This window comes from Schistocerca gregaria, chromosome X (assembly GCF_023897955.1).
Source record: "Schistocerca gregaria isolate iqSchGreg1 chromosome X, iqSchGreg1.2, whole genome shotgun sequence".
In the NCBI taxonomy this organism is placed as follows: Eukaryota; Metazoa; Arthropoda; class Insecta; order Orthoptera; family Acrididae; genus Schistocerca; species Schistocerca gregaria.
In genome coordinates, this window is record NC_064931.1 from 675,272,208 (window position 1) to 675,285,321 (window position 13,114).

At 36.6% G+C, this 13,114-nt stretch overlaps 1 protein-coding gene across 1 annotated transcript in view; it reads right to left on the reverse strand.

The window, feature by feature from the left end:
• Window positions 1-3,898: 3,898 nt before the first annotated feature.
• The window catches only part of LOC126299369 (galanin receptor 2a-like), a 155,519-nt gene continuing 146,303 nt past the window's right edge, over window positions 3,899-13,114 (reverse strand). Inside the window, exon 6 of the mRNA XM_049991231.1 lies at window positions 3,899-4,940. Coding sequence (XP_049847188.1) covers window positions 4,515-4,940 — 426 coding nt within the window. The 3' untranslated portion in view covers window positions 3,899-4,514. The remainder of the gene's footprint in view (window positions 4,941-13,114) is intronic.

Genomic DNA, 13,114 nt, shown 5'->3' on the forward strand with positions numbered 1-13,114 from the left:
TCCTCCATTTGCCTTTGGTTTCTGCTTGGAAACTGTTTGAATAATTTGAAATTTGCTATAACAAGATATGACAGTTCTGTTTCTTTATTCAGTGCTTATTCACTAATGTACCACACATGATGAAGATATCATAACAGTGATCTGTATTTCATTCACCTTATTGTTGAAGAAATGAACATAGTAACACTAAATTGTTAAATATTACTATTTTATGCACTTAATGGTGGTGTTAATGGAGAAACACAAATTTCTACTTACCCTGGAATCTTCTTAGTTTTGTAGCCTGGCTGTAAGAAATCATTATGATGAACACCAGATGTTTGTCCTGGAAGATTTCTTTTCTGTATTGTTCGATCATTTGTTAGGGCTGAAGGAGATTTGATGACAAATGTCTCCACTTCTTTTGTGATTGTTATGGTCCTTTTTCTGTACCTCCCTCTCCTTCCTTCTTATTAAGAAAAGTATTCTACTTTACCACTCCATTGGGGCTAGTTGTGGCTAAATAAGGATTGGTTTTGGGAGCAGTTGAAACTGTAGTTACTTGTGTTGACGTTAAACATTTGACGTTAAAACATTAGACAGTGTTATGTATAATGACTTTGTCTAAGAAAGCAGATATCTATATAAAGTAATTATGCTATAAAATAAAATGGTCCTCTTACAAGGTTACATAATGCCCTCAATAACAGGTGATTATGTAACAGAGGGCAAAAAACCCTGACACTGCGATTGGAAGATCAGAGTGCCAGGGGGTAGTTTTACCCCCAAGCAGCAAGCACTGATTGACAGTGCTATGCATATACCTTCAAAAGAGGCAACACAACAAGCATGTTGTTCTTGAGAAAGAACAGCTGGATGGTGACTGGCCCCTACCATTTGACTTATTGAAACATCAATAGAAAAAGCTATTTTAACTGAGATATAGTCTTGATGATTATGTGCTTAAAGTCCCTGTTAATGTGGCGAGTGTCATTTGTACATGCCTAAACTGCATCACAGTTACTGTTGCCAAAACTTTCAATTTTGATTTGTGTATGGCTGAAATCATCTTTAAAAGCCACTTTATAGGTTATTGATGTACTGTTGTTGGTACATGATGTTCATTTTCTGTGTATTGAGCCTTTTATGAGTGTCAGAGAAAGCATTCTTATCTTTAATTTTAAATTCGTGGATATGTTGTAGGTTTTTGCATTCACAAGGCTCATTTACACTCATGAGCCAAATCATTACTACCACCTGGTTAACAGCTTGTTGGTCCAACTTTGAATGCAGTAGAGCAATGGTTTTGCATGGAAAGTATTTTGTAGGTTTCTGGAGGTTGTTGTTGTTGTGGTCTTCAGTCCTGAGACTGATTTGATGCAGCTCTCCACGCTACTCTATCCTGTGCAAGCTTCTTCATCTCCCAGCACGTACTGCAGCCTACATCCCTCTGAATCTGCTTAGTGTATTCATCTCTTGGTCTCCCTCTACGATTTTTACCCTCCACGCTGCCCTCCAATACTAAATTGGTGATCCCTTGATGCCGCAGAACATGTCCTACCAACCGATCCCTTCTTCTAGTCAAGTTGTGCCACAAACTCCTCTTCTCCCCAATCCTATTCAGTACCACCTGATTAGTTATGTGATCTACCCATCTAATCTTCAGCATTATTCTGTAGCACCACATTTCGAAAGCTTCTATTCTCTTCCTGTCCAAACTAGTTATCGTCCATGTTTCACTTCCACACATGGCTACACTCCATACAAATACTTTCATAAACGAATTCCTGACACTTAAATCTATACTCGATGTTAACAAATTTCTCTTCTTCTGAAACGCTTTCCTTGCCATTGCCAGTCTACATTTTATATCCTCTCTACTTCGACCATCATCAGTTATTTTGCTCCTCAAATAGCAAAACTCCTTTACTACTTTAAGTGTCTCATTTTCTAATCTAATTCCCTCAGCATCACCCGACTTAATTTGACTACATTCCATTATCCTCGTTTTGCTTTTGTTGATGTTCATCTTATATCCTCCCTTCAAGACTGTCCATTCCGTTCAACTGCTCTTCCAAGTCCTTTGCTGTCTCTGACAGAATTACAATGTCATCAAAGTTTTGGATTTTAATACCTACTTCTTCTGGAGGTATGTGGCACCAAATGCCTATGCACTGTAAACTACGGGCCAGTGGTTTCTGGGAGTGGAGCACCCAATAGTATCCCAGATTTGTTCTGTCAGATCGCCAAGATATTGATGTCAGTTGACCATCATGCTTCTCAAACCACTGTAGCATGGTTCTGACCTTGTGATTCAGACAGTTATCCTGCTGGAAGATGACATTGCCATTGGGGAAGACATCAAGCATGAAATGATGCAGATGATTCACAACAGAATTCACATAGTCCACAGCTGTTGTGCCTTGGATTGCTACCACTGGTCTAGTGAAAGCCCAATAAATGTCTCCCATAGTATAATACTGCCTCCACTGGCCTGCATCCAGGCAACAAGTTTCCATCAATCCACAGTCTGACATGGGTGATACCATATCAACTACAGTTGTAATTGACAATGTTGATGGCTCAGCAAGACATGGGTAACCATAGAAGTCTTCAGCTGTTGAGTCCCATGTTCAGCATGTGTGCCGAATAGTATGTACCAAAATACTTCTGCCTGCAACAACACTGTATGGTTTCATCAGATGTGGCACTTCTTCAACCACTGTCCATAGATGCCTGTGCCAGTAGCACGTGAACAGCCAACCAGCTTCAATATTTCTGAGACACTTGTCCTAAGGTGCCTGACTGTAACAATTGGCTCTTTGTCGAAGTTGCTTATGTCAGTGGATTTCCGCATTAGCATCCCTTATCCTCACTAGATTGGTTTCCCATTCCTCTCTGCTCCATTTATATAGTTCCCTTACCATGTCACATGCCTCCAATGCCACCCGGTGATGAACAGTCTTGCTGTGATCAGTGGTCAAAATATTTTGGTTCATCAGTGTATTTATTTGTCAATGTGTGTCACACATTCATATTTTTTTTAAAGTGGACTATTTAATTTCACTAATGTATGTTCATTTATCAGAGTAACTGTTGTAGGGCACATGTAATTGACTTTAATTAGCTTTCATTCATTTTAACATCAATCTGCTAATAAAACCTTGTGTAATAATTATAGTATAAAAGTTCCAGTTTATCGGTCATTTAATATTTTGACACCTGTGCAGCCCTGATTATCAGATTTGCACAGTGTGCACATTAGTTGTTCATATAGCATTTTATTTGTGGCAAATATATCAATTTGTTCTTTGTAACTATGAAAGACTTTTCCATTCAAGTATTGGTAGATAAATTACACTTATGAAGCAGAGCGACTTGTGTATTTTGAGATACTGATATGTTGAATTTAATCTATTTGTCTGTAGCCATTTTTCAGTGAATATTTTCCTTTAATCTAAGATTGGGGTCAGTTTTTGATTAATTCTATAGCCTAGGTGCTCTCCACTATGTGCTGTTGACATACATGTGGAACCTGCTGCGTGTATTTTAAATTGCAGGTACTGGATGATGGGAGTTATGTAGTCAAATTTTGTAGTGCCAACCAAAAAACTAAAAATAAAATAGTGACTGACACAGTTAATCATTTTTATTCACATAAAGAAGCTCTTGATTGCTGTAGGCCGGGAGGAACCTGGTAACAGCTGTGCGTCTTCCTTTTTACTCAAATGCTGATCTTTCATGTTAAAGATGTTAGAAAAACAAGAAATATATCTGTATAATAAAAATCCTAATATGTGATATGAGACACCAGTTGTCAAGAAAGTAAAGAAGGGAGAAAGGGGGGGGGGAGGTGGGAGATAGATAGATAGAGAGAGAGAGAGAGAGAGAGAGAGAGAGAGAGAGAGAGAGAGAGAGAGAGAGAGTTTGTTTTCATGGAGTGCAGTTCATGCCTCAACTAGTAATTTTAAAAAATCATGTCAGTGTATTTATTTAACCTTAACTGTAACACTTTACTGCAGACATATGACTGGTTTGTCACATATTTTGTAAAAACTGATTTGTGTTGACACATGTGGTACACACAGTAGGAAACCATGAGTACAGGTTTAAATCTAGTACTTTTCACTGTTGTGAAATAATGATTGCCCATAGTAATGACATTTTTTATACTCACATATAGCAACTACTATTGATCATTGAACATACTTTCAACAGGATCTTGCTGTGTATGTAACATGTAAAATAAAATAAAATGTTCCACTAAAGTAGTTGTTGTAAATCTTATTTTGTTACATTTCCTGTGGTGACATCTTTTTTGTATTTATAAAGATATTGAGAGAAAAAGGAAGTTTTGTGTTTTTATTTTAGTCTCTTTCATAGAACAAATAGGTTAAGCACAAGAAATAAATCACCAGGAAGTAAAGAACACTGTATAACTCCATGGAGCATACGCAGAACAAGAAACAAAATGCACACTGTTCTGTCATTTTATTATAATAGCAGTTACAGGGATTTTTTAAGCATAATTCTCATCAGACCACTGTACTGTTGACAGAATCTGTGTTTTCCATTTCAGTGTGTCTGGTGACATCAGCATTGTATGTGCTCGATGATGAGGACAGTGTGTATCGTGGTCTGATGCTTGTCTGTTGTGTGATTGTGCCATGATGCAATCTGCTGCTTCTGAAACTGCTGCTCCTATGTCTGGACAAATTTCTTCTGCAGCCAAGAGTCTCAAACTGTCTTTTCAGTGAACGGCGGAAGTTTTTAGACATGAAAGAGTATATTACTGGATTAAAGCAAGCATGTATGACTGGCAGGATGTTGAACACAACCCTCATTGTGTACTCAGTTGGAGTAAAACTTTGTAGACCAATTTTAGTTAGCATGTTCATTATTATTCTTGGTCCCCAACACAGGAGGAAAAGTACTACTACCAAAATCAGCATTTTGATAACCTGGAAAAAAAGAAAATTAACATTTTAAGTCCATGCATCAGTGAAACCTTTCTTTACACTTGGAACTGGCTGTGGGAAAATAGAATTCATTTTACCTGTCCATATTGTAAACTAGTTATCAAAACACACACACACACACACACACACACACACACACACACACACACACACACACACACACACACACACACACACACAGAGAATGGAAAAAAAATATTTAAGGAGTGAACTTCTGAATATAGCCAACTGAAGGCCAGGACAGAAAGAAATGAAAGTCAAAACACACTCTTACAAATATGGAGAAGATTTGAAGGAGGGAACAGGAAAATACTTGAAAACAAAACAATAAGAAAATGCTATGTAATTGAAAAGGCCATAGTATGTCAAGATGCATAACTTGCACTGAATTCTGATTGAAGGTTTTACCATATTGTTTGGACAATACTTATATTATGAGCATTATTTTGTAGACCAAGACAGACTGCTGGAATTACCTTATTGTGTTGTTTAATGACATTCGTTCCATCTTTGCCCCTCTTACGTAATAAAGACAAACAAAAACATATAGAAACCATGAAGTGTGTAAAAACTGTTGTTAAATTAATGCTTAACATAAAGTTCCGTTTTCAGAAGTTTCTTTCCCATTTCTAGCAATTTCTTTTTTACTTGTGAAGGAAGAGGAAGAAATAACAGGTTCCAGAAAAGTTATTGGCGTTGACTATGAGAAAAGGATGTGAAGTTACTAGAGAACAACAATCTAAACAAAAACAGAGTACACTTGTAGAAAATAGAGGAGGAAAATGAAAAGCATAGGGTGAAATTATAAATAAAAAATAAGAAGACTGACACAGGTGGAAAGAGAGGTGCCTAGTACGAGGGTCGGTCAAAAAGTAATGCCTCCCATTTTTTTTCTACTTATAAAAATTAAGTTAAGTGAAAAATTTGAATTTGGCGCAATTCCTCAAACCTTCTTCTGCAATCCACTGCAGTAGTAACTTTCTGTGTCAACAGGTGGCAGCACAGCAGAAGTTTGTAAGATGGCCGACATCGATGTTCGTTTGAGACAGCGTTGTGTGATTGAATTCTTGAATGCAGAATGTGAAACGCCCATACGCATTCATGAAAGACTGAAGAAGGTGTATGGTGTTGTGACAGTGGATGTCAGTACTGTTAGACGATGGGTTCGTCGTTGTAAGGAAGCTGAAGGGCAAACACCGTTGACTGACGAAAAGCGGAGCGGCAGGCCGGTGAGTGCAGTGACTCCACACAACATTCAGCAAGTTGATGACATCATTCGTGGTGACCGTCGGGTGACTGCAGATGAAGTGTGTCGCATTATTTCTCTAAGTAAAGGCAGTGTGATCACGATTATTAAACAATTGGGGTACTCAAAAGTTTGTGCACGGTGGGTTCCAAGAATGTTAACCGATCAGAATAAAGAGGCAAGGAAAACAATAGCCTCCCAACACTTGCAGCGCTTCCGTTTGGAGGGAGATGAGTTTCTGAAACAAATTGTGACCGGGGACGAAACATGGGTGCATTTTTTCGAACCCGAATCAAAGAGGCAGTCAATGGAGTTGCGTCACACAAGCTCGCCGAGGAAGAAAAAATTCAAAACTGTGCGATCGGCAGGGAAAGTTGTATGGCAACAGTTTTCTGGGATACAGAGGGTGTGATTCTGGTTGATTTTTTGGAGCAGGGATGCACAATAAATTCTGTTCAATACGTCACAACCCTCAAAAAACTTAAAGCACGTCTTCAGCGAGTTCGCCCAACAAAATCAATGGCAGATGTTCTTCTTTTGCATGACAATGCAAGACCACACACCAGTCGTCACACCTCTGATGAGATTGTCAAAATTGGATGGGAAGTTTTGCCTCATCCCCCATACAGCCCTGACCTGGCACCGTCAGACTTCCATCTGTTCGGGCCACTAAAAGAAGCTCATCGTGGGATTCATTTTGAAGATGAGGAGGCCGTCAAAACATCCGTGCGTCAATGGCTTAGGAAGCAGAGCTGTGATTTTTACCGTGCTGGGATACATGCCCTTGTTCAAAGATGGACCAAAACTGTAGAGATGGGCGGAGATTACATTGAAAAATGACAAAATGATCCTCAATGTTGTGGTTTTCAACCTATGTAATTGCATTTAAATTTCCTGACAATTAAACGTAGAAAAAAAAAATAGGAGGCATTACTTTTTGACTGACCCTCGTAATTTTTAATGACTTTATGTCTGTTGATTGTAAATACTTGCTGCAAGAGGAGAAGAGCCACCTTCACTGTGTACAGGATAAAATTGTTATATTTTATGGCCAATTTCATTATTACTTTTTGCCTGTTTCAGTATTATTTTCTGTCAGTGTTTGTATTTTTTTTTTTTTTTTTTTTTTTTTTTTTTTGCCTTCTTTGGCTTACAGTAAGTTCTTATTTTTGTCTTATCTCATTGTTTTCCAGTGTTATGTTGAAAATGAAAATATAACTAGCAATTACACATTATATTTACTGACCTCACTTTTATTTAAAGAGAAATCATTTATATTAAATCCACTAAATCTAATCAGTTAAAGAAAAAAACTTTGTAACCATACACTATTAAAATTTGAACATAGAAGACAGAAACTGACTTCAGCATAACACCAGACTTTTGTGACATGCAGGCATAAAAATTTGCTTTTCCACTACATTGTGAAGGATTTTTGTCTCCCTTTACAATATCTTACACAGATGAGATCTGGCATTCTAGGTACACATAACAGACTCTTTGTAAAGTCAGCATTACTAGAATTAACTAACTTTCCATAGTTGAAACAAAAACATAGAGCTGTGAACACAGACTTAATGAATGGATCTGTAGCCATTAAAAGAAATTACTTCTTTTTGAAGTATGCATATTTCTTTCTGAATTATGCATATTTCTCAAAAGCTTACTAGTTTAATAGCATAAAGTTATTTTTTCTACATTAATGAAGCAGTCTTCGTGTTTAACCTGCAATACAGTTAATGTTTTATACAGCTGCTATCAGCCAATCACAGAAAAATACATGATTTCATTCAAACATTTTTATGGCAGTAAAACACAACACTGATTATTTATTTTAATATTTATACACTATTATTTTTACTGTTGATTGAATGAAGATTGTGATAACAACATGATCCGTTGTGTAGGCTAGAACGTAAGTTAGGTTGAAAAGTATCATATGCTATATTGACTTAAGTATTTGCAAAGCTATACTGCAGAATTCTGTGTTTTTCATGTTTATGCTAGTGTACAGTCAAACGGGGTGATTTTGGACACCGGTCGAATTTGGACAGTATGGTTTATTTGCTCTTTGCCACTGCATAGAAACAAAGAGTTACTTATTTAAACAGCTGTGCGCCAGTTATTTTAAATGCAAGATTGCATTTATCATTTCCCACAACTTTTATTTTGCATAAATTGTTTCCATAGGGGAATAATTGATGAACAGTCTCAATGTTAAAAATCGATGCATTATCATAGAGTGGAAACTTTCTATTGTTACACCGAGTGGGAAGTTATTGCAACCATAATTGTTGATGCGCTCAGTAGCTAACAGCATTGAGACAATTTCTGAACAAGTTTGTCGAGTTTCTTGTGCAAGGTTATAAAATAATGACAGTTTTTGTAAAACTGTGTACTGTGTGGGTTGATTTCAAACATTGCCAAGAACGTATAAGAACTGGAGAGGTGCTACAGTATGGTGTAATCATGACCTGGAACTTTTAGATAAAGCTGTTTGTGATATTCAGAGTGGTAAATTATCATACAAAAAAGCGTGAGATTTGTATGGTATACCTAAATCAACCCTACAAAATAAAGTGCAGAAAGCACACCTGAAAAAAAAGGAGAGGATAGCCAGTGCTAAATAAAGAAGAAGAAGAAGAAGAAGAAGAAGAAATATTGAAGCAAGGTATATTGAGGGCTGCACATTGGGGATTTCCCTTGGCTAAATTGGATATTAGATATTTAGTTAAAGGCTACCTTGATAAATCTGGCCGAAAAGAGAAGAAATTTCGTAATAATTTGCCAGGAGAAGAATGGGTGCATTTATTCCTCAAACGACAGTCAGAAGATCTTTCTGTTCACTTAAGCGAAAATATTAAACGAGCTCGTCCAGAACTTATCTGCAACATACAAAATTCATTATAGTATTCTATATCACTTATTCGTAACAAAGGGCTGCCTAAAAATGTGTAAAATGTCACCAAAATCAAAGAAAAAGCATGTAGAATTTAAAAAAAAGGCAGTAACTGTCCGAATTAGCCCTCTGTATACTGTAACTTCGGACAGAGATTTAAAAAACACGTGTCTGAAATCATCCCAATCCATGGGGTGACTTCGGACACTTTATTTAACTGCCTCAGATAAATATACCTACACATTCACTTTCTGGTTCTGGGATATTTTATTCGTTACACTTATACCCTACCACTTCCATAACAATCAATGTAATCTAACAATATATACGAAAGTTACAATCAAAATAACTACAAAACCGTCCGAAATCACCCCTTTTGACGGCACTACCAAAGTATCTAGTTTGATTGATGTACCACATTAAAGAACTCTCAAAAACATGGAAATATCACCTCAGCAACTAACACTGCTACAGGAATATAGTCTGCATGACATCATATCTAGAGTGATAGTTCTTTATTTGGGAAATCAACTGTTGTTTTAAAATTATATGCAATTTTCAAATTTGAGAAGAAAGATAAAATCCAATTTCACTATTCAGTAATTATCAGTTACCAATGTTAGTAAACTCCCAACCTCAGATCTACAACATTTTTATGCAGGGACAGGAAAAATGTCAAATTTTGTGACAATTTATAAATAACCACCACTTTCGCATTGCATTGTTAAAATTCAAAGAGTTCACATTATTTTCTGCTTTGTCATTTCTGCTGTATTTTCATATCCCTAGACTAATCAGATGAATTGACATTCCTTGCAGATGTATCAGCAAAAGACGACATGTAACAGGATACTGTATGTCGTTGGTACAGATACTGCAGCTATTCATTATAAACCAGCCTCCAGAGAGTCCACTTTGATATTTAATATAAACTGCAACTACATTTCCTTCAGTATTCTCAAACAGTATTATAAAATAACATATAACATTCAGCAATGATGACACTAAGGCTGCTAGCATGGCACCAAATTGATTGTTTACAAAGATGGAAACACTTACACAGTTTACGTTAACACTGCTGACTTGGACTAATTTTGACCTAGGAAGCCCAGAGTCAAAATAAAAGTGAACAAATGGTACTGAGTATATGTTGTAGCCTTATAGTCTGCTGTGATTGGGTGACAGATTTCTCTGCATTATGTTTTGTATGAGCTGAATAAGGGATACAAATGCAAAGGATGAAATGAAATTATTATGGAGCATTTATATATCAGTTTTCAGAGTGGTTTAAAGCACTTTTGTGCTTAATGAACTTTTCTACTGCAACAATAGAGCATATCTTGTTCTTAATAATTAGGTGTAAATAGAACCTCTCAGCAGAGGCAGGTTCAAGAGTTTCTGTTAGAGGCTGAGCAGCGGTGGCATAAATCAACAGGGCAAGTTATATATCTGTCAACATACACACATTGTCCCAACTGCTGTGATCACATTGCTGAGATTTCTCCAAAAATGTACAAATTATGTATCAATGTTGAATATTTAATCCTCAGTGGCTGATGTTGGAAAAGATATGCTAAAAAATATAGATCAAGAATTAAATATTCCAACAACAGAGCCTTCATTCACCTGTAAAAGATTTTGGCAGAATATGTATGCTTTAAGATAAGCTTTGAAGCTTCTCCAAGAAGGAAAAAAGAATGTAGCGCAAGCTGGATCTATAAAATGCTGAAAAGATCAGCCTATAAATTTCCTTTTTTAAAATTAGCTTAGTGGGTGCTCTGAAGAACAGCACTAGTTTGTAAGCTGTATACATTATACAGTGAGCTGTTATCTCTGATCATTCCACTGTTTATATTCCACTCAGTATTTTCCAAGAAATATCAATGTTGACATGAGATTACCAATGTGCTTTACCAGCCATGACAAACTGTGAAAGCTGGATGAAGAGTGATCGGTGCCAAACTGTGATGGCATTACATTAAGAGAGTGTGCTTTATTTCAAATTTCCTCGCCATTTACAATAATTTGAAAAACTCAAGAATTTCCCATGTATTCAATAAGCAACAAATGTTGTTGCAAGAAAATGGGCCTTTATCTGCTCTAAAGTTTCATATATTTTAAATATGTAGGCAAAAGTAATCATTTGTGATGGAACATGGAAAATACGTTTTAGATGGGGACATTAAACTCGTTGAACCCATTAGTATTTGAGATTAGTAGGTGCTGTGTTGGCAGCAGATTTCACCCTCTTACTTCTCTCACCATCTTCCAACACATGTGTGACACCACACTACACTTGCACCCATTACAGTCACTTATTCTTAACAGTTACACTTAAAGAACACACACTGCATGCACTTCGCAAAGGAAAGGTGCCTACGGGTGCAAAGGATATAATATACTTTTCCAGTTCAAGTGGGTGAACCTAACCTTTGGGATTTCACAGCTATTTGTATAATAAAACTTTACTTTTGTTGCACAATGGTTTGACAGTGCTGTAGTAAACATGACACTTCTTGAAACTGACCATTCAACCAAGAAGTTAATCATGAATCATATTGCACCTGGTGTTGGGATTCAGCAGCTATTCTTAATTGTTAGTGAGACACTATGAGAGCAATGTGACAACTTTTTGGCCTGGCAGTATAATACAGTAGTTTTTAGATAAAAAATGCACTTATTTTTCAACATCATGCTCTTTTATGCCAGTGCACTTTACTTTTCCAACTAGGAGAGTCCACCCCCAAAGATTTATTTTGGAGGGTGTGTAAAATAGCCACTAATGGTTCTTATAGTCTCTTCATTTGACTTTAAACATTTTTCAGCCACAAATTTCCTTAAATGTGAAAATACAAGGGCTATTCAGAAAGTAACTTGGTTTTTAGAATTTAAAATAAAAATAAAAATGAAATGAAACTTATTACTTACATTTGAAATGCACATTGTTCAATTATTTCTCAACATAATCGCTGTATAAATTAATGCACTTATCATAATGATACACCAACTTCTTAGTGCCATCATCATAAAATGTTCCCACCCGAGACTTCAACTCTGTGTGGACACCTTTGTACAGTTTCTTGTCATCGTCAAAGCCCTGTGTTGCAGGCCAGCTCTTCATGTGTGGAAACAAGTGGACATTGTTCAGAGTAAGTTCCAGAATATACAGTGGACGACCAAAATGGTCCCAACCAAAGCCATTCAAGATCCTTTGAGTCCAAATCACTGTGTGAGGTCATGTATTGTCATGAATGAAAAAAAACCTTGGAATATAACTTTCCTTGATGTTTTGATTTTTATCACTCTCCTTGATTTCTTTAATGTCTCACAATATTTGATTTCCAAGTATTATCACTGATTTTCTCCACCAGTTCAGCAATTCTCGGCCACTTCGCACTTCCTCGTGAAGATTAGTATGGCCATTGTTAAATGTGATGCACTATTGTCTCACTTCAGCTTCACTCAGTTCATCATTTCCATACATTATACAAACTTCCTGACAAATGTCAATAGGCCACATTTTAAGCATTCACAGTGAACAAAGCAGAGACTGCAAATGATCACAATCTAATGCATTATGATTCAGTAGACCCTCCAATGTCAAGATGGGGATGATAGAACCACATCTCACTCTGTAGTGCAAAATGTAAGTTACTTTCTGAATAGCCCTCACATGAGGAAATCAGAAGGTCCTAAATACAGTAAATGGAGAGGATGTTCTAACATTTTTTATATCAAATCCCTTAGTTTTTTCTGGCAACATGGCGTCTTTCTCAACAGATACATTGTCCCAAAGAACAATGATGTTTTTTTTCTTTTTTTTCTTTTGCAATCTGATCCTCTTACATTGTTTCCCTGTACTTGGTTCAAACGACTTGTGTAGTATTTGCCAGTTATTATTTTACCCTTTGCGAAGTAATATGTTAGAAGAAACCATTCTGCATCCCAGAAAACACCGACTCTAACCTACCCAGCAGATGAAATCATCTTTGTATTTTTGGGTGCAGCAGA